Below are 22482 nucleotides of genomic sequence, written 5' to 3' on the forward strand. Positions count from 1 at the left end.
TGGGAATGGGTGGGTAGGGAAGTGGGGGGCGCTATGGGGGACTTTTGGGATAGTATTGGAAATGTAATTGAGGAAAATATGTAATAAAAATATAAAAAAAAAAAAAAAAATAAAGGCATGGCTGTGACCCACAAAGTTCTGGAACTTGCCTAAGAGGGGCCTTCAGGATTGCTAGAACATTCTTTTGAGCAGCTCCAGTGTCAGCACATCTTTCACTGGCCCCACACAGCTGATGTCCAGCATGGATGGAAGGGCGAGCATGAGAGGGAGAGGCTGACCCCTGAGAGCCTTCTCCAAGACCCTCAGGGACAAGGAGTCATGTAAACACTCTACCACAGGACAGCTCAGAGACACTAGGGCCCCGCCCATCAGTTCAGGGGAAGTTCACTGAGGCATGGGTGGCAGGGGTGAGTGATTACGCCCACTGGGACTTGCCTGAGGTGCTCCACGGGGATCTTTGTGACTAGGTAGCTACAGCCTGCTACGGAAGCCCTGGCACACCTTGACAACGGTGGAGGCTTCAGGTAATTCAGACTGGGGTCCCCTTTTAGCAAACCGGACACACTAGGCAAGGGTGGCATGCAATGCGGTGGGTCAGCCGTCATCTCCCTCCTTCATGTCCCACACTGGGCTGGCCACACCCACTCTGGCACACTCCTCCTGGGCACCATCGTTGGGTGGGGCCAAGGGACCTTCCTGGGAATAAGAAGCTTCTAGAAATTTCCTGGAGTCAGCGGCAGCTCTGAGGGATGGAGCCCCACGGTGCCTACGGCACAGGGTCTCTCGGTGACCCTTCAGGATCCTTCTTTTGTCATCTATCTCTCTATCTCTCTATCTCTCTATCTCTCTATCTCTCTATCTATCTATCTCTCTATCTCTCTATCTCTCTATCTATCTATCTATCTATCTATCTATCTATCTATCTATCTATCTATTTATCTATATCATACGACTCTTTCAACCCAGGCCACCTCTCACTAACCCAGAAATAACAAGGAAGACCAGGAGACAGACACCAGGTATCCATTTTGGCTCTGCCGCAGGGTTTGGCACAGAGTGACACAATCAGGAGCAGCAGATTGGATTACCTGATGTGCCCGCAGAGAAGTTCTTGAGTGAGGGTCTCTGGACCACTGTGTAGGACTCGCCCACCACAAACACCTTGTACAGGACAGCATTGTGGTTGATGAAGTTCTGGACCACACAGGGAGGCTGGATGGCATTCAGGCCCTCTTGGTTGAACACAATAGCCATCTGGGGAGACAAAGACCAAAGGCTGCATCAGAGTCCATCAGCTGCCAATCTCCAACACGGTGGCTGGTCACCTTCCTGGGCGACCCCCACGATGACCTCTCCCTGGCCCTGTGGCGAAGAGCTGGTGCCCAAGACAGATGGAGGTGAGCATCCTCCAAGGGGGATGTGAAGGGCTCCTCCAAGGGGTGCGAGGCTGCTCTCCAGAGGGCCCCTCTAATACCCTCAGGGACAATGAGTCCCTCTTTGAGGACCCCCAAAGAGTTTCGAGGCAGAGCGAGTGGGACAGGGTGCAGGAACATCCGTGAACTTGGTAGCTGTGCTGTTTGTGTTGGGAAACCTTGAATTTACTGGGTCTGTCACATAAAGCTGAGCAGGCTGTGAACTCCAGAGCTCCCGAGATCATGCGTCACTGCAATCCTGGGGAACAGGGATCCCTAGGTTGGGCGCTACTCATTGCTTATAACACCTGGAGGCTCTTCCACAAAGACCCAAAACGGAGGAGACTCCCGCCAGCCAGGAGTAGGAGGCCTTTGGTCAGAGTCGCCTCTTGTTATAACTTTACTGCAAGCACTAGGCGCCCAGGGGCCATCCTTACAGTGCCTGAGATGGACACACTGCCACACCTTTACAGATAAGGAAACTGAGGCCCCATATGCTTCAGTGAGCGATCTGCAGGAGAGTGAGGCTGGGTTGGAATTGGGTCTGCCTGGCACCTTGACATGCCCTATCACAGTCACATGATACTCAGCCAACTCGAATACAACTTTGTCCGAGCCTCAAGCTCCTCTAGGGACCAACATGCTGAAGGAGGCTCTGATGGGGGCTGAGTGTGGTGGAGAAGACACCTGGGTCCTCTTCTACTCCATCACAAGCTGGGTATGGAGTCTGGCATGACCGGCCCTGAGGATGATGGGACCAGGGGGTTGCCCCAGCTTACCTGAAGTAGTGGCTTGAGCAACATCACTCACTACATGGCCAAGAGAGAGCCCAGGCACATTCCGGGGTCACTAAGCAAGGCTAATGGTCCTGGAAAGATGGCCACCTGACCAACTGTCACCCTTAGGTCAGCCACTACAGAACCACAGTGTGCCTGAAGCCCAATTGGGCAGGATAGAAGCCAGAATCCAAGCCATGTGGAAACACCAGTGTGTGCCAGGCCGGGAGTGAGGTGTGAACAGATGTCCTCTCAACCTTCTTACAAGAATGAGGCAACAGTGTGGGAAGCAGCTAAGAACACAGATGCTGTAGACTGGGCAGACTGAAGCCCCTGGTGCTAGGACACACTACCCAGCACAGGCCAGCTAAGCCCCACTCTTCTTGCTACAACCAAGTATCTACTAGCAAGTGTAGGTAGATGGGGCTTTGATAAATTGTGTTATGTAGCTTCTGTAAGTGGGGAGAGAGGGAGGGAGGGAGAGAAGAAGGACTGACTGCCCTGTAGAGCTCATGTGTGTGCACTGGGTTCTAGGTCCATAGAAGCAAACAGTCTAGTGAGGGCTGATGATGGAGCTGGGGAAGGCAGAGGCATGGATCACCAGGCTGGGATACACGAGGACCCCGGGAGAAGTTCCCTCTTTGCAGCTTCATTTCCATCCTCCCTGAACTCGATGCCACTGGATATCCCTGTAAAGTAGGAGGCACTGGTCCCCCACCCTGCCCACTCTACATAAGATAGTCTCTGGTGACAAACTTCCTGTCTCCCCCGGCCTGTCCTCCAGACCTCAGAATGCAATGGGTCTTCATGTGCCCAAGGATGGCTGTGGACTAGGAGAGTGCCTGGCGCTGAGATAGCAACAGAGGACGGACATGCACGCGTGTGTGCTTGCATGCGTGTGTGCTTCTGCACATACCTGAATGCCAGAAGGCCTCCCTGGGGGGTGATGACCTCACCTAGGGGTTGACTGTCAGTGACTCAGCAGTGCCCTAATCTGATGGAATCCTAAATTCCATTCTTGGAGCAGCTGTGGGCCAGGCTCTGTGGCAAGCTACACAGCAACTCCCTCACCCCATAACTGTCAAATTCCCAGCGATTAAAAAGTGGGCAGATGATCAGAGAGGCATAGCAACTGGAGGTGCATGTCAGGCAATGCATAACAGTGCCAGTAGTGCCGGCTGGCTGTGTGCTATCCGGAGGCTGGGTTCCCCTCTGCCACGGAGGAGCTATTCGGTGGTGACGGGAAGGGCGCTGCAGCTGCTCTGGAGTCTGCCTGCTTCCTGCCTGGCTTACTCGGGAAAGCACCTTGGGGTGCTGCTACAGCTGGGAACCCAAGCAGCCAGGATACCCCCACATGGCTCTTGACATTAGCAGACAGCTGTCCTTGCAGCTGATGATGGCTTCCCATGGCAGGGCCACCCCCTGGCACAGACTGTCCCCTGGTGTTCTGACACTGTTTATAGACATTTCCCCGTAAACATCTGCCAGGAGATGAAAATGACCTAGATCTGGAAAAAGTCATGGTGTCTGGGCTTCCATTTTTAGTCTTCTCTCGGGGAGCACTTCTGCCACTATGGTTATCAGGAAGGCTTTCCCCATGGGGCGACTTAGGTCACCCTGGAGAATGTGGGACCTTGCTAAGAAAACTACAGGGACCTAAGGGTGGGTGGTCTGCATAGCCACTGCCCCTCTTGCCTCTAAGTCCTTACATGCTTACTGTCCCCACACCCCCAAAGTGTCTCTCCAGACACTCTGTACTGACATCAGGGCAAGATTCCTGTACACTCAGAGACAGAGGCACCCAGCCATGCAGAAGGAAGGGTCTCAGCACACTGGAGGTGTGGGCTCTCTCCTCAAATCTCCTCTGAACCGGTAGGACTGATATATTCCTCTCAAATGCCTCTTCGGGAGTCCAGCCAGCACCTATCACTGATGGACCCGAGACCAGGAAACCAAGGACACACCAATTTGGTGTGCTTTCTGTTGGCTCTGCTACAAACTGCCTATGTGTGTCTACCAAACACATACATGGAGGCCTTTACCCCAGTGGGATGGCATCTGTAGGTGTAAGGCTTGGATGAGGTCTCCAGGATGGGTCTCTCTTGAGAGCCCTCGTGAGGGTACACTATTTCCTCTCAGACGTGCAAAGCGAGTTGTGAGGATGTACCAAGAGGGTGGCCTGCGGTATGCTCTTACCAGAAGCAGCTCGTGGCCCTCTGAGCTGCAAGATGCTATGTGTGCCCAGCAGGCAGCTTGCACAGCATCCCGGGCAGACTGAGCCAGGCTCCCAAGGTGAGGGAAGGCAGCCTTCAGAGTAGGGACAGGAAGTTAGGTGAAGTGGGAGACAGGACAGAGCCACAGTGGTTCTTCTGCTGAGCTATACCCCGAGGTGTGGCTACTCAGAGCAGGACAGCGAGCAGCAGCAGCAGGCGTGGCTCTAGCAACAGAACTGAGCAAGGGCCCAGAGAGAGAGATGGGCAGACATGGGGATGATGCATGGATAGGAAAATCTTCCACTCACCTCATGAGAGTTGGTTCCATGAGCCACTCTGGTTTTGCAAACTGAGAGAGAGAGAGAGATAGAGAGAGGTTAGCGGGCCTGGTAACCACATGGCCAGACAAGGGGAACTGGGACCCTCTGGATAGGAACCCCACCCCCTGCCCCTGTCTAAGTATCAAGCAAACCCAGCCTTGCTTAGATACTGATATTGGGTAAGATCCGGGACTTTCAGGGTTGTGAGGAACTCTCACAAAGGCACAAAGAGCCGGTGGGGACTAGGACTAAGGAGAAGACAGTCGCTGGCAGGCATTGAGTACTGTCTGTCCTCAGAGCGACACAGACAGACGCCTCCAGGTCAGGTAGGAAGAGTCCCTTCAGCAAAGACCCTCTCAAGGTATGGGCAGAGGTGGGGACCCAGGGCTGTACACTCTTCTTGGCGTTCGGGGCCTTCAATTGCTTCAAGGGAGCTCAAATCTACAGGGCCCTGTAAGGTCCTCCCACAGTAGCGATGTCCACGCCGGAGCCCGCGGTGTACATACTGAAGGGGAAGGCCAGGCCATTCTGCTCCAGCAGCCTCATGGTGTCCTCCCCACACAGGCTCGTGAGCTCCATGAAAGGCGGCGAGCAGATTCTGTCATCTAGGGCAGGGGAAGTTGGGTCAGCACACTGGCCAGAGTCACCTTCTATACCTACCCCCACAGCTCCCAACCCCACAACCCTGCGTGCATGCGTGCATGCGTGCACAATAAGCCAGGCATGGTTGTTCACATTTTCCATGACTGTTTCCGTCAATATAAAAATTCCTGCTGTTTCGGTTGTGAGCCTAGCCTTTAACGGCTGAACCATCTCTCCAGCCCTCTGTCAGCATAAAATTCTCATACGCTAACTGGAAAATGTGAGGTGCACTGAAAACCTCCACGGTTTTACAGCTATAATTACTAAATACTTAGTCTTTGAGTCTCTGTTTACACACGGAGAGCTATCAAATAGGATACCGCTTGGTACGCTTGTCACCTCCTTAACTCGGTACCCCCACCCTCAGCCTGCTCCCACTCTGTATCTTGGTTTCATGACAATGTCATGTGGTTAGATCTGAGCACAGGCTGCACCATGCTATGCCCCTCCACTATAGTCTGCAGAGTCACCCTCTAACCCCTCATAGAGGCATCTGGCACCCACCTCAGCCTCCTAATCTCTAAGCCCCCCGCCCCCCTTGTCCACGACAGGCTCCAGGCCTGCTGCACCCACTGGTTTCAGAAGGTATGACTGTCTCCTCCAGTGCTCGCCAATGGATCCTTTCTTTCCTTTTTTTATAAATTATTGTATAGCTGAGTGTGGTGGTGCACACCTTTAGACCCAGCACATGGAAGGCAGAGGCAGGCAGATCTCTGTGAGTTTGAGGCCAGCCTGGTCTACAGAGTGAGTTCTAGGACAGCCAGGGTTACCCTGAGAAACCATGTCTTGAAAAATCAAAACATAAAATAAAATGAAACAAAATAATAATTTGATTTGTGTGTTTGGAATGGGGCATGCGTGAAGGTCAAAGGACAGCTTGCCAGACTTAGTTCCCTCCTTCCACCACGTGGGTTGTGGGGATTGAACTCAGGTCTTCAGTCTTGGTGGCAGGCACCTTTTCCTGCTGAGCCATCTCTCTGCCCTCCTGCCATGGGTTCTAACACTGTTGGATATGGGGCAAGGCCATGGAAACCGACTTGCTCTACACATACTTCCTTATACTTCTGCTGCTAAACAAGGTCAGGACAAAGGGGATTATCGGTGGAAAGCAAATGTATTTTGAATCCCCAATAATTAGTTTTTTGTTGCTTCTTGTCATGGTCCCCATGGCTAAGATGACGGTGTGCTTCCAGGAGGTGAGACCACCCTGTACTGGGCACAGATACCTGGAAAGGCTGAGTGTTAGTGGGGGTAGGGGTAGCCTGCTACTCACAGACTTGGAAACCAAGCCCAGAGTAGGCCAGCAGGCTCTATTGTCTCATGAGCACATTAAATCAAGACCCAGCCTCACCTTCCTCACGGAAAACTACAAACACAACAGAACATATTAAGATGCTTAATCTCCCTTCTCAGCTCATTCTCCTTAGGCAAAGTCCAAACTCCAAGTAGGCACAATAGTTTGGGGTTGCATTCCTTGGGGACCCTGGGAGGGGGCTGGAAGCCAGCATCTGTAGACTGCTGCAATTGCTCATGTGCCTCAACCTGTGGCACCCAGCGTCCAGTTGTATAGATCCAACAGAAGCTCGGGATCACGCACCGCCCCAAGTCCCATGGGGTTGGGAAGACCGGATCCTTCTGTACAGCTGTAAGCCTTTATTCAAATGGAGGCCTAGGTCTGCACTCCACCCTGAGCCAGAAAGGCCCAGCAGGTGACCAGCAGGCCTTCCTTCCACAGTTGTCTATGGAAGGAGGATTCGGGCGGTACAAGAGTCTTTGTGCTGCAGAGTGCAGACCCTGCAGTCAGGGGGTGTGATGCTCACACCTGAATAATCTGGAGGACTCTGCAGACAGAGAGCAGGAGCCTTAAGGTAGGAGGCACCTGGCCTAGCATCCGTCCACTCACACCTCTGGCCCAGGGCTTGGCCCAGCCCTCCTCTTTCAGGAAGACCCAAGCTGCTGAGATCCTACAAGGCCATGTCCTGTAAAAGTGACCAGACTTCCCAGTCAGGAGACTAGCATGACCTGAGTTTGGCTTCTGAGATCTCAGCATCTTTCCTGCTGTGGCCCACTCAGGCTTTTTACACAGCACCTTGGATACATCTCAATACACTCTTGTTCTGTGCCAGACACAGTTCCACACACTCACCCTCACACTGCCCTCCCAAGGAAGTAACCCCATCTCCCATTTACAAACGGGGCGTGGGGTGGGGGGACAGCAAGAAAGGCGAAGCTCTTTGCACGGAGCTCTCCAGTGGGCAAGCCATGCAGTTGGGAAGCTGCACTAGGCAGCTTGTTTGACTCAAGCCCGTGCTTCTCACCACAACTGCCTTGGTAGCAGTATCCTTGGGGAGGGTGGCTGACTCACACACAACTGGACAAAGTACAGAGAGTGAGTGCCAGTGGAATGCTCGGCCACAAATGGGACACTGATGTCACCCCCAACCCCCAGACCACTGAGGAAGAACAGGGAGGACGACTGTCAAAGCCAGAGGTTGGGAGGCCCGAGGTAAACAGCGTCTTCAGGACATGACGGACCACTGCACTCATGGACTTGACGCAGCTGTGGGAGCCTGAACAAGGCCTGCGTGAGATCGGGCTAGTCAACACGCAAGACTGGAGGGGCGGAGGCTCACAAGAAGCAGCCCTTAACTAAGGAGCTACGGGCAGCAGATGGCTTCTGGGGGAAGGAAACACCAGGGGTGGCCAAGGGTTGGTCACCATATCAGAGGACTGACCCCACACCCACGAGCAGCAAAAAACCCGGAACTCTGAGTTATTTTAAAAGAGAGAGGTGACATGAAGTGGGACAGGTGGATGGGGATGGGTCTGTGGGGAGTCAAGAGAGGAGTAGAGGATGAAGATGATCAAAACGTATTGTAAGAAGTCTCAAAAGAAGCACCCATGAAGAGCCTAATCCAGGGTGTCCTGAACAGCACGATCCCCCCGTCCCTCGCCCAGTCTGTGATGAGCCTCCCAAGACAGCTAGCTGTGCGTGCGTGCGTGCGTGCGTGCGTGCGTGCGTGCGTGCGTGCGTGCGTGTGTGTGTGTGTCTGTAAACCACCAAGGCAATTCTTCCTATCCCAGAGCTCCTCACCAATCCAGACCCACAGGCTGTATCCCCTATAGTTATCCACAGCCCAAAGGAGGAACAATTCGCCCGTTTTAAATTGTGTGCCTTGCCGAAGCACTGGGGTTTCTGGCCAGCCACTGCAGTGGGGTCTGAACCTGAACTACCCCTGTGTCCAGCACCCATGCTGCACACAGTCAGGAACCGACTGGGTTATCAGGTCAGCTGTCATGTCCTAAAGCACTTTTCTTACTTAAAACAGGGATACGTTGGGGGTGAGTTGGTATACACCTACCTGTCTTAAAGAACCTAAGGCAGGAAGATTAGGAGTTCAAGGCTGCCTGGGCTACGTGGTGAAAACCTAACTTGTAAAAGGGGGGAGGGGGGCGGGAAGGGGTGGTAGGTGCTTGAAATGACCGAAATGGGTAAGAAGTCTTGCCAGCAAGCCTGCTTCTCACAAGCTGTCTTCTGACCTCCACATGTGCATTGTGGCATGTTTGCATGCCCCCTACACACATGCATCCATACCCATGAAATATTTCAAAAGGGTCAGCGGCTATTAGATTGTAGTCTCTTGTTACAAGGGTTCTAATCACCACATAATTATGATTTATCCATCACTGTATGTAATTTATAAATTACATTTTTGTGGTACTGAGGACTGAACCTGGGGACTCACAAATGCTTCGTGCTCTGCCACTGAGCCATATATCCCCAGTCCCGTGTTAGAATTCACTGTAGGTATGTGTGACTAGGGAAAACCACAGTAAACACAGCATCCAGCAGTGCCTGAGGTTTCAACCACCTCCTGGGGTATCAGAATGTATCTTCTTGGATCAGGGGTAGGGTGGCGGGAGGTGAAACCACGCCATCATCTCAATATATGTTTATAAAAGCATTTGAGGGGCTAGAGAGATGGTCTGGGAAGAGGCACGGACTGCCCTTGAGGAGGGCCAGGGTGCAGTAAGTACATAGTTGCTTACAACCATTTTCAACTCCAGTTCTAGGCAATCCAACGCCTCTCTGATCGCCACAGGCACCAGGCATGCATGAGGTACAAAGACATATACACAGGCAAAATGCTCACACACATTAAAAAACAACAACAACAACAAACCCAACAACTTCAGGTGTTTCTCCCCACCCCCATTGGACCTGAGGTGAGAGCAGAAAAGGGTGAGAGCCCATCTCTTCCCAGAGGTGTCTGGGAAGAGCACAGACACTTCCAGAGAACAGGCAACATCCAGCACTGGGCAGACCAGACCCCTGCTTTCCAACTCTCAAGTATGTAAGAGAGCCTAGAGAGTAAGAGGGGCCAAGAAAGAAGGACATGCCTGCCTACTGATGTCCCAGTTCCTTTATACTAATTTGGAGATGGCTACCCACACTCTGAACTGCAGACCTCTGGCTGCCTACCCTATGCCAACCCTGGGAAGGGAGGGGGTCACTGGGACCCCAGTTCCCTGCTCTGGCTCCTGTCGCCAGAGTCATTCCAGTATACCTGTGAAATCACAGTGGACTAAAAACCCATTACCGCTCGCATTTTGGGTTCATCCACCACTAGGAAAAGGATAGCCTCTGCTAGATTTGAGAGCCTGGGATACAGCAGCAGATAAAACAGAGGTCAGGTATGCTGGTGAGACCTGGAAGGAAACAAGGCACCCGAGGGGAGTGCTGAGGTGGGGTGTGCATGCGGCCAGCCTGAGCACGAGGGGGAGCCGAGCATGAGGGGGAGCCGGCTGTGGCCAGTCCAGACGGTGAATACTGGACCACCTTGCTGAGAGGGATGGAGGATGGGATGAAGTCCTGCAGCATCAGGGCAGGAGCTCTGGCGGGCCAGGACCTCAGTTCCCAAAGCTGCCCGTGGGGATCGTCAGTGGAGGCTCCCGTGGCTCAGCCATGGGAAGCGCAGGGTGGCCTCACCAGCAGGGACAGGATAAAGGAATTTTGGGTAAGCCTGGGCTGGGAGCCGGAGCGGCTATTTCTGGCTCTTGGAGGAAGGGTACTGTTGTTGCTTTATCTGTCATCTTATTTTTGGAAGGGAGTTGGGCTAAGCGGCTTTTTTTGGGTTGTCTTCCTCTGAGGGCTGAGAACCATCAACCCCTGAGAAACTGCGAGCCTCCCGGCTTCCCACTCTTCTACCTCACAACCAGCATGAGGCTGGGATCTCACACGGGAATGACCGCTGGCATCCAGGCCACACAAGAGTATCCTGTGCACTTTGCAGGTAACCACAGGGCAGGAGCTGAACCAACCGCTCACCAGCCGGAACCTTTGAAAAGGGACCGGATGAGCTAAGCTGGGTTGTCAGGAGTCTGGCGTGCAGCCAGGGCCCAGCGGAGGAGACACGCGGAGGAGCAGACATGTTCTGAGTCACAGCCATTCCCTGGTCCATGTCCGGGCTCTTACTGGCTTTTCTCAGTCTATTTCTGTTCCCATCTTCACCGTTTTATTTTTTAATAAATGAATCTCCCTTTTTCTTCTCTGCTTTTACAGAACACCGGTGCCCTATGACCTTGTATCCCTGGTTGCTTGACTGCTGAAATTTCCCCCCAACATGTGGTGACTGTGCTCCATCACGGGGAGGGTGGGGTGGGTGGTCCAGGGGAATGGTCATTTCTCTGGTTCTTCCACACTGTGTCCCCAAAGGATGGAAGCACTACACTGCAGCACCAGCAATGAATGGCCGTGCCGTTATGAAAGGACAGGATGAGGAGTGTGGTGAGGAATATCCTATCTCTCTCTAAGATAGTTCACCAGGCCTGACTCAGGGTGAGGCTGGGACAGGTAGCCTTCTGGGGCTAGAGTCCTGCTCAGTAGTCTGGAGTGACAATACATGTTCGGGAGCCACAGCACAGCTGCAGGAAGGGAAAATATGCTGTGACATGGATGACACGAAGCTAACCACTCTGGGGTAGTCCTGGGTCCTCCTCTGACCTGTTAGAGCCTAGCCAAGTGGCCTGGTGGTCTGTCCTCATCCTTCTCTCTAGTGGGGAGGAGGCACACTAGGCTGTCAGGCCAGAAGTCAGGCTAGGAGAGAACCAGCAGCTCCTATTCCCAGTCACCAGAACTCCCAGCCTACTCCCAGGAGAGATGGGCAGCCAAGGTGTAGCAGCCCAGGCTAGAACTCCCTGTTCAGACTTTCAATTCTAATTATACTCTGGATAGACCAGGGAGGGCTCCACAGGAGACCACATGTGACCAGGCCTAGTAACCATGTCCGTTCTGGTCTATACAGACTCTGCCTGCTCAGTCGGAGCTGGGTAACTCCCTAGACTTCCCAGAGCTTGGGTTTCACAGAGTTCAGCACAACAGGCCATGCCTGTGGCTGCACCCAAGCAGGCTGGCGAGCACACGAATGAGCAACGCACCAGACTACACTCCCACCTTCCCTGCTCTGAGGGGGGAATCCACAGGAAAAGTGGGTTCCCACAGGCTCGGTGGTGTGACAGCCAGGGTCTGTCAGAACTGGGTGTAGCTTTGCCATCTCTTTCTCCCAAGGTCCCTGAAGTATGGTAGGAAATGGTTTCATTCAAAGGGGGCCATGAGGGAGGGGGACGATGAGGGAGGGGCCCATGGTATTGCCAGCACATGACAGTAAGACACAGGATCAAGGTTCTCCCTGACTCCTCTGAAAACAAGCATTGACATAGAACCAGATCTTAGGTCCTCCTCTCTGTGTGTGCTGGAGCCTAGGGACTCCTTCCTGGCCTGGGGAACCCTTGCTTGTCACTCAAGCCAATTCTCTTGCCTGGATGGCCTTGCCGGGCACCCCTTTCTGTTCACACGGAAGGAGAACCCTGCTGTTGTGCTTGCCCTAACCAAATGACACACCCCACTGTCCGACTTGGCTAGGCTCTAACAGGTCAGAGGAGGACCCAGGACACCCAGGTCTGCATCCCAGTTCCACCCCTCATGATCAGCTCATTTGAAACTTTACTTCCTGTGCCTCAGTTTCCCTAAAATGAGGTCAAGACAAAATCAGTACCTGCTCCTCCGCCCCAGCGTGGAGAGAACCGATTTAAATTATGAAAGAATTTAAATTACAAAAGGGACACAGATTCACCTCTTGCCATCTTTGCTTTAAACTCTGTTTGGTAAGAGATAAACTGTTAAAGGTATGGAACCTAGTCTACAACCTGGCTTGCAGGGCCTGTTGCCTCAGTGGGAGCTGAAGAGGCGCCCTAGTTCAAGTCCTGATAAGAACATACCAAGAACTGGTTGTAGTGTCATTGTGTGCGTGTGTGTTGTACCCATACACACACGGTGCACGGGGTGGCTACCCATACACACACGGTGCACGGGGTGGCGAAGGGGCAGTCCTCGTGCCTTCCTCAATCAGTTTCCATCTTTTTTTTTTTTTTTTTTTTGAAACAGGGTCTCTCTTTGAACCTGATTTGCCAGCTCTGTCTCTACTTCCTGCCCCAAGTACTGGAGTTAAGGCTGCACACTGCTGTGTCTGCTCTGATGTGGGTGCTAGGAGTCTGAACTTGGGTCCTCATGCCTCTGGAGCACACTGAGCCACCTCCCCAGCCCTGGCTGTTCTGGCACTGTCAGCCCAGGCTGCTGCGGGTCAAGCCATCAGCGGGAGTGAGCCATGTTGGAGATGCTCAGCAGAAAGGATCAAATGCTGACTACACACCATAGTGCAGGGACAGGGTACAAGCTCAGCACTGACTTCTCTGTAGCTCGGGGCCAGGAGAGTGTGGAGAAGAAGCCATCTCTGGGACGAAGATCCCCCAAAGTAAAATGTGACAGTAGTGATGAGCATTGCCTGAGGAGGCCTCAGAGCCAATCCTGTCACTATCATCTGTGCCTCTAGCCAGGTCACCACATTTCTCTCTCTTATCTGATCTCCCTCATCTGCAGATGGAACAATTTTACACCATGTACCTCTTGGACTGCTAAAGGAACATACGAGGCTACACTCATGCAGGGCCTTTGGAAAAGTTCAAGAGGGCAAGGTAGCCCTGTTCCAATGTGATAGCACCCTCTAGAGGGCACCTGGAATGCCCCAGCCTCAGCTCACTCACACAGTATCATTTAGGCCTGCTCTCCTAGGACATCAGACAAGGCAGCCCCCCCCCCCCGAGGTCCCAGTACTGGGACTGCATCCCAGTTGCCCCTAGGTGTTCCTGGAATTCACAATCAGGAAATTGCTCCCCAAGCCTGTCACACATAACCCGTCTTCTCTCCCCAGTGTTCTACCCCAAATCTGTGGCTCCCTGGCATCTCACAAGTCTCAGCACTGCCTTGCTACCCTAGGTTTCCATCACTGGAGACCTCAGCTCACTTCTCAAGCTCTCCCGACACTGAAGTAGCTCACACTAAAGGGCTGTGCTCAGTTCCTGAAGCTCACGTGGAAGCCTCAGTCCTCTCAGCTCGGGGCTGTACAAGAGAGGGTCTCTTTAATGAGGTATCCAGGTAAAACGAGGTCATCAGGGTTGGCTATGGTATAAAAGAGCCGATGTCCTTGTGAGAGGCGTTTAGAGCTGAGCCTGGTGGCACAAGTCCACAATCCCAGCTACTCAGGGGGTTAAGGCAGAGGGATTACAAGCTCAGCAGACCCTGCCTGAAAATAATAATAATAATAATAATAATAATAATAATAAAAAGAGCTGAGGCGCCAAATGTTAAGAGTACATGCTATCTTGAAAACTATCTACTATACATGCAGTCACTGTAAGTCCTAAGAGGGCAACTGGCTGGGGTCATTTGGAGTCAGTAAGGGATGCAGGGAGCATTCCACAGTGGCCACAGCTGGCGCTCTGCTCCCTAGGGGTTCAGAGGCCTTCTGTCCCATCACCCTCCCTACAGACAGCAATATCCCAACTTGGCAGCCTGGCTACAGGTAAGGTATCATGGGAGGATGCTATGCAAATGAGGGCACAGGGCTGGAGGAGATCAACATCCGGGTGTGGGGCTGACATGGCCTGAGGAAGCACACTAGAGTCAGCCTCCTGAGAGGTTTTCCTCCGGACCAGGCTGGTGACCTGTCTCTGTTTCCTGGAGCCAAGCAGCTATTCCCACCCGGAATGTTCAGAGCCCAGAAGTGAAGGAGCCAGACACAGGCTGGGACAGGGCCAGACATTCCTGAACCCTGACCAGCTGCTGTAAATGTGGATTAGCTCAGTGGCAGCTGTCCCCACTGATTTACAGCCCCTCCAGACCCTAGCGGGGCTAACCCGGACTCTCAGGTTCAACTCCCAAACTGCAGTCGTCCCTGTGTTTCCAAGACACATAAAACATAACGCCTGCAGTGCTCTCTCCACAGGATGTGTCCAGGAAGCAGAGATAGATGTTAGCTTGGCCCCAGCACAAAGACGATGCTTGCACTGGAGAAACTGTTTTTAAAACAGTTTCCTCCATTCCAAGGGGATTCTAAATAGTCAATAAGAAATAGAGTAACAACCTTTTTTTTCTCAACCCAAGAGAAGGGTAAGTCCCATGAGGATTTATTGGAGCAGAAACACAAGTGGGCAGTAACTGCAGTCAGAGACACCGGACCTGTCTAGTCACAGTGCTAAGATGGGCTGGGTACCCTCTCCCCCAGACAGGGCCGCCGTGATTAGACATGAACTACTCAAGGGTAAAACGGCAAGATCTGCCTGTGTGAGCATGCTGGGAATCTTCAAGCAAGACATCCCACCTCTGGGGGAAAAATTTGTATAGAAATATACAGAAACATAGTTTACACAACTATAGCAACAAAACAAACTCCACCCCCCCCAAGTCCAAACAAAACTAAGTAACACTACGCACCCAAATAGTCAAATGAATGATGACTGACTGGTTCAAATACTGAATATGATATTGTTAGGACACCCCCCCTTGTTTTTGTGCCTGACTCGGACACAGGGTGACAGATATGAAGGGGGTGCGGTTGTAGCAGTAGACGTACGGGAGTATAATCCAACTTCTTATTTTTAGAAGTGTATGTGGATTTCACACATCCCTTCAAAGAATGAGAAGATTCCCGAAGGAAGATTAGCAGCTGATTTTGAAGACTTGAGTCAGATATAGCTAGAGAGATGGCTCCGAGGTTAAGGGCACTGGCTGCTCTTCTAGAGGACTCAGGTTTGATTCCCAGCACCCACATGGCGGTTTGCAACCATCAGTAACTCCATTCCTAGGAGACGGAGTGCCCTCTACTGGCTTCCAAGGGTACTGCATTCATATAGTGCACAGACTTACATACAGGCCAAACACCCAACATACATAAAAGAAATGAACTGATTAAAACCCATAGAAGTCAGCCTGGAATTTAAATGTCCTGGGTAGAGCAGATCTTTTGCTAGAAGCCCCATGAAGTGGCAGGTGTGGGCATGGGGGGTATGGGTGTATACATGGGGGTTATGGGGTGTATACATGGGGGTTTTGGGGGTGTATACAGTGTCACAGCTGACTAGAGTAAGAACGACTGTATTTTATTGATTTTATTGAGGCACTTGGAATTGATTCTGTTTTCCATCTATGAAATCGAGATGTGTCTCATAATGGGGCAAATCACTTATCACTTATTGGAATATGAAGTACCAGTGTATTTTATGATTCAAAAAAATCCATGCCACCATAGACTAATAATGTACGTTCGTGTAGCTATCAAGGCTCTGAGAAGTGCTACATCAGAGTAAAGCCACAAGCCAACATATCTGACACTTTCCCCTTTCCTCTGTTGGGGCTCCACGATGTACCAAGTAGATTAGAGGGGTGCAGCGCTGGAATCTGATGAGACAACTTGGCAGGTTTCGCAGCAGCTGAACACCTTAGGACGGCCAGGCTGGGTGGTAGGGGGTGGGGAGACTGGACCTTCATCATCATGCAAATGAACTGCTTCTTTCAGTGGCCCTGAATTCTCCAGCCCCTCCATCTTCTTAACCAAAACTTCTTTCCTGGCTAGTCTGTCAGTATTCATATTTAACATCTTTCAACTTAGCTTTTCTGTTCCTGAGTCTCACTGTAATTGTCTCCCTTCTCCTGCAGAGCCACAGCCCCGAACACAGAACACAGAGAGGACACAACCAAACTTTGGTTTCCGCTGGACCTAGGTTCAAGTGGGAGCTGCTGAGGCCAGTAACCCTCAGGCGGGCCTAGAGGCCTGAAAAGGTTGGGCCTGAGGGGTGGCAGTGGCCAGCCTGGGGCTATGCTCCCAGGTGATCTGCCCGCAGTGTGCTCTGGCCTCAGGGCTAAAGTGCTGCTCTTTTAAAGTAATCTATGGCTGTACTTGCAAAGAGCAATCAGGATTATGTTCTAATAAGCATGGACACTGAAGACCTTCTCTGGTCACAGTCACCTCCTATACATAAAAGGCACCCACTCCTGGGAACACTGCCAGCTGGCAGGGCCCCGTAATGGCAGGGACCTGGGAATCATTAGTCATAAGCACCAGAGCCTCCCACCACAGCGCTATCCCTAAGAGTCACAGAGGTAGGCGGGCATGCAGGGGCCAGGGTACCCTGGGGGTTAGGAGCAACTCAGACCAGGCAGGTCCTATCCCAGACCTGCCTCTGGTCATCTTGGAACTCTGAGTCACCCGGCTCGATGTACTTGAGTGTCTTCATTTCTAACGTGGGCAAACCTTCCTCACAAAGTCATCTTGGGAAAAGAGCCACCACAGTGTCAGGCATACAAGTCGACTGCCTGGAGCACGGCTCAGGTGGTGAGGCTGAGTGGGCGGCGCTAGCTCTCCTAGGATGGATAGCTGCACCCTGACCTACAATCCCCGTCTCATCTTTAGAGAGCCATTTGTCCAGAGCTCTAAGCAACGTTCCTTTCTCTCCTCCTGGTGTCAAGATTACTCAATTTCAACCCTGCTTCCAAACCGCCTCCAAGATGAACCATGATTAATTTCCCATTAAAACCACAGGCAGGGAAGACTGCTTGCACTGTGCACACCCCTCCCTGGGGAGGCCTGTGTCTGGGACAGGCCATCTGGTCACCTCCCCAGATCGCGTGGGAGGTTACAGGAAAAGGAGGGCTGGAAAGCCAACCTCACCCTAAAGTCCTTAGAGCCCTAAAGAAGCCCTCTAGCCCTTGCCCTTGTCCCAAGACCCTTCCGAGCTGTTATCCCTGAGGACAAGGACACAAATCCATACCATTCAGTGACATTCGGATCCTCTCACATCTGGCTTCAGTCAGTTTGGGAACCGGCTAGAGTCATACCTTTAATTGCCTTGTCTGGCACAGCAGAACCAAGCCTTAATGTTGGGGCTTGTGTCTCTGGACCCCAGCCTTGTGAAGCACAGTGGGTTGTCCCTGTGAGAACTGGCCTTCAAATGAATGCCAATTATGGTTTGTCGTTAGGGGGTCTCCTCCCTACCTCTACAAGCCCTGCACCGGGATATGCCATGTTCCTGGGAGCTTCCATGTTTAGTCTGAACTAGGATGAGGCTCAGGGTTGCCTGTGCCTCGGCCTGAGGGGTGGGAGGTGGTAAATATAGGCACGGGTACAGGCATGCCACCAAGTGGCTATCTCCAAGAAGCAGCTATATGAATGAGTCCCAGGCCAGGCTCTGGGTGTGTCACACTGAAACCTCTTGGCCTCGTGCTCTTAAGCAGCTGTATTGAGGGAATTGCTGATGGGGTCAGGGGGCAAAGGGCATACCCCATACCAGCCAGAGGCCCAACAGCCCTTCCAAATGCCATTCATATGGAAAAGGCAGGTTTCCAAAGGAGGAGCTCGCATTTGGGGGATGACCAGAGAAAGGACTGGTGCCCCCTCACATTCTGTGCTAGCTCGTCTTCCCAGTGCTAACATCTAGCTTTCAGCTGGGCAAATAGCTACACAGAAAAAGGATTAATTTCCCAAGTCCTTGCAGCTCAGTATTCAGCTACTTCTGGCCACTGGGAGACATATCGCAGCTTCCTGACCCTAAAGGTTCAGCCACCACTGTGGACCTGCAGGGCCATGCTATCAAAGAACGAGGTCCCGAGAGCTGCCTGGGTACTCACTGCTACACAGCCAAGCTGCAAGGCCATCCTCTGGGCTTTTACAGAGGCCCAGGGAAGCCTTGTTTTACTCTGCTCATATAGCGACTTACATGCTGAGAGTCTGCGGCTGGCTGGTGTAAAGCAGAGAATGGGTCCTGCTTCCCTCCTGCTCCTGGGGGACAGGAGATCTAGAAATGTGGTGCTGAGACCACACAAGGCACTGACCACACAAAGATGCTCTGTGCTGACTCTGAGCCTGGGGCACCACTAAAGGGGAAGGGGGTTCTCCTAGAGGATGTTCTGCCTGGAGAGGATGGGGCATGTAATAAGCATGGATACTGGCCCAGGTGCCATGATATCTCTGGGGCCCCTTCCTTGTGAGCCAAGTGCCTAGAGTCCAGAGAAGCCAAGTGTCTCTGCAGTAGCCTCTCCCAGCTCGGGCTTCCCTGAAGGCTGGGTTCTCAGAGAAGGGAGGGGGCCTGGTACACACCTCAGCCTCCGGGTGCTGGCAGCTAGGAAAGGCTCACCAAGCCCCTTTTCTCTACACAAAAGCCCTGCCACTTGGATTGCTATAATTATCTGAGGGAATTTCAGGGGTAATTATGGTGGTGCACAGTACGCCTGAAAAGGGCTGTGTGCCTCCAAGAAAAATCAGGGTCTGAGGCATAGGCACATGAGTTCCCTTCCCAGGAAGGGCCCCTGCACCCGTGGAGGGGCTGGCACGGAAAGAGCAGGGAACCCACCAGGGGCCCTGCCGTGGAACTGCCCCATGTGCAGGAAAGGGTGCAGGAAGTTCCCGGCCCACTGCCCTCCTGGAAGAACACAAGCTGGCTTGTGCAGGCAATAAGGAAAATTCAGGGTGCAGCATTCAGAGGCTCCCCCCTCCCCTCAACACTTCCTGCCAGCCCAGAACCAATCCTGCTTTAGGGAACAGTCCGTGGTTCGTGTAAGCCCTGGCAGGCAAGGCCTGGAGACTGTGGCTATGGATCCAGCAGAATGGCTTCTGCCTGGCACCTTCCCTCCAGTAGCCTGTCCCCAGCCTCCATCCAGAGCCCGAGCTGGTGCCAGCCACTGTCAAAAGATCCAGAAGCTAGGTTCTCCTCACAGGACACTGGTTCAAGGCTGTTCAAGGCTGCTTCCAGCCACATCTATCCTGATCTGACAAGTGAGAATCTCAACTCACTTGCTCAAGCACAGAAACATTGTCTGCAAACAAAACCCAAGCCCCCACCTTACTCTCGGGCCTGACATTCTCCAAGTCCTTGCCTATCCCATCTGTCCACCCAGGCAGGTCATTTGCCAAAGGCAACCAGCAGGCAGGGAGCCCTCCTACATTTCCTCTGACTCTGAGTCACCTTGTGTCACCACCATCCCAGAAAAGCTGTGGGGCAGCTGTAGCATAGTGGTTCTCAACCCTCCTAATGCTGCCACCTTTTAATACAGCTCCTCACGCTGTGGCGATCCCCCCCCCCCATCATAAAATTTGTGTTGCTACTTCATAACGTTTGCTGCTGTTATGAATCATAATATAGATACCTGTGTTTACTGATGATCTTAGAAGACTCCTGTGAAAGGGTCGGCCAACCCCCAAAGGGGTCGTGACCCACAGGTTGAGAACCACCGCGGCAGTAAAACAGAGATTGGGCTTCCTGGCCAGCCTCAGAGCAGTTCTTGGCAGATGAACCCACTGCTGGTCCTTCTAGCATGTCACACAGAGGCTTGAGACCACCCCCTTTCATCTAAGATGGGGGACATTAGCAATGGATGCAAGAGAAACCAAAGGAACTACAAATCAGAAGTCCCCATGCCCCTTAGATGCCGTAAAGGCTCAAAAAAACAGAACACCGTCCTGTGGGCACAATAGGGAATGTCCCAGGTAGCACTCTTCTATGCCCAGGAATAGCAGGGTCCACCCGGGGTTTGGAAACCTGTTAGCTGACTAACCACTGGGTCCTCTCTGGAACAAGTTCCACGCACCTTAGTCTTCACTGCCTTGTAGGACCTGATTGTCTGAAATCACTGGCAGCTAGCGGGTTCCCTAACTCCTGTGCGGGCTGAGGCCAATGCACTGCCACCGCCCTGCTCCTTGATCATGAGTTGCATGCTCACACCAGGCCTGAGCTGCCCCTGAAATGCGTGTAAGAGCCCTGCTATCCCGCTCCTACATCTTCAGCAAGCTCAGAGACCTAATAAAGATGCTGCCTGGGCCCTGCAGCTATAGCAAGAACAGCTGTAAGCTTCTATTTCGGGGGACCCAGTAGGCCAAACCCTGTCCCATGTCTCTACAAATGAGATCCCCTTTATCCTAACTGGTGAGGGTGAGCCACATTACCTGCGTCTTCCATATACCCAGGTAGAATTAGGTAACAAGTCCAAGATCACACAGGCAGCTGGAGCCAGATTCCAATCCAGCCTCGACCTGTCTGCCTCCACTGTTTACATGGTGGCACCTTTCACAGACCCACACCCAAGGCTGTCACTTCTCACAGGCAGGCCTACAACATCAAATGAAGTGTGGACCTGCCATCCTCTTTCACCAGATGGCCCCTCTCTCATATTCAATGCTACTTGCTCTTTATGCCATCAGTGTTCAAAAAAATACCCTTTTCTCATCCAGAGTTTTGGACCCATCTCTGAAAGCAAATCAAGCCATTCTGACCCAAGGAAGAAGGTTGCTGGCTACCTGCCATTTTGTACCCTCCCACACATATGTAAGAAGGCGTCGCCCTGAGAGCTCATGATAACTGGTAAGATCAGGCAACAGGAACAAAGCCCCTAGGCCCCTCTATGACAAGCCTAGCCCAGCTCTTCCCCGGGAAGAGCTGTCTATTCCTTCGAGAGAATGGAAGACTCGCCAATGCTCCAGGTGGGACCCTGGATGTACAGTCCACCCATGGTCATGGTTTTAAAAGGAAAGCTTAGAGGCAGGGAGCTGAAGCTCCAGAACTGGAGGGCCTCTGGGACACCACAGTGCTGGCTACTTCTTAGAACTCTACTGTGGTTTGAATATAGTGTGTGTGTCTGTCTGTCCGTCCGTCCTCCAAAGGTCTGTGTGGTTGGAGGTTCCTAAGGCTATAGTGTAAATGACTGAATCATTTAAGCGGTGGAGGGTGTGTGTGTGTGTGATTCCTAATGCCACTGAGAGTCCCTGGTAGTTTTCACAAGGCAAGGGAGCTGTTATTATAAAGGAGGCAAGTTTCATTGCCCACAGGTCACCATCTGAGATGTGACCATTTGCTTGTTTTCATCTGTTCTCCTTCCAGCGTCACCCACCATGAGGGAATGCAGTCAAGGGACAGCTCTGCACTGTACTGTTTGGACTCTAGCCTTCAGAACTACGAGGTAATTAAACCTTCCTTTTATACACACAGCTGAGCTCAGGTATCTCATTATGATAACAAAATGCTGATTAATACCAGCTCTGAGCCTCATCTGTGAAATGGACAGGATCGCTGTGCCCAGCAAACAGTGCTGAAAGACAAACCATAAGAGGCTTAGGGCCAAGCACATGGTGCTTACCCAATAAACGGACACTCCCATCTCTCTATCCCCTCTTTCAGGACTAGCTCTGGTCCTGTCTACCAAAATGTGCTTATGGATTCCGCCAGCATGGCAAAGGGCATCTAGGTTAGAGTTCAAGGCAGCTTAGGCCACAAATATAGTCTACAGGATAGGTAGGCAAGGGGAAAATCACTCAGTAGCCCCTGCACCAAGGCAAAGAAAAAACTGTTGTTTAAAAGGAAAATAAAAGGTTCAGCAGGGAACATGGAGGCAGAGAAGAGGAGGCAGCTACTGCTCACAGAATCTTTCTCAAATGTACGTCTCACAGAAACACACACCTTGAAGAGGCAGTCTATGCTTCTCTGGGGCTGATGAGGTGGGATAGAGGCAACTTCTCTGGATGAGAGCCAGCATGTACGCCATCATGTCTAGAGGCAGCCTGTGCATCTCTCTGTATTTGATTAAAAGCCCCTGATTTCTCTCTGCATTTGACTAAAGGCCCCTGATTTCCTATTGTCTCCTTTGCCCTGTTATATAACTCTACTTCACATGAGCAATTCCGCACACACACTTCTGCTCCCTAACCACAGCGTTATCAGGACACCTCATCTCCCCACGGGG

At 52.2% G+C, this 22482-nt stretch overlaps 1 protein-coding gene across 2 annotated transcripts in view; it reads right to left on the reverse strand.

Annotated features, from left to right (window-relative positions):
• Positions 1–22482, reverse strand: part of Itpk1 (inositol-tetrakisphosphate 1-kinase) — a 136480-nt gene that overhangs the window by 16952 nt on the left and 97046 nt on the right. For both annotated transcript variants that reach the window (XM_029484710.1, XM_021179444.2), the window contains exons 5-7: positions 5228–5326; positions 4710–4750; positions 1089–1254 (exon numbers count right to left, since the gene is read on the reverse strand). In XM_029484710.1, the coding sequence (XP_029340570.1) occupies positions 1089–1254; positions 4710–4750; positions 5228–5326 (306 nt within the window). The remainder of the gene's footprint in view (positions 1–1088; positions 1255–4709; positions 4751–5227; positions 5327–22482) is intronic.

Source organism: Mus caroli, chromosome 12 (assembly GCF_900094665.2).
Source record: "Mus caroli chromosome 12, CAROLI_EIJ_v1.1, whole genome shotgun sequence".
Taxonomy (NCBI): domain Eukaryota; kingdom Metazoa; phylum Chordata; class Mammalia; order Rodentia; family Muridae; genus Mus; species Mus caroli.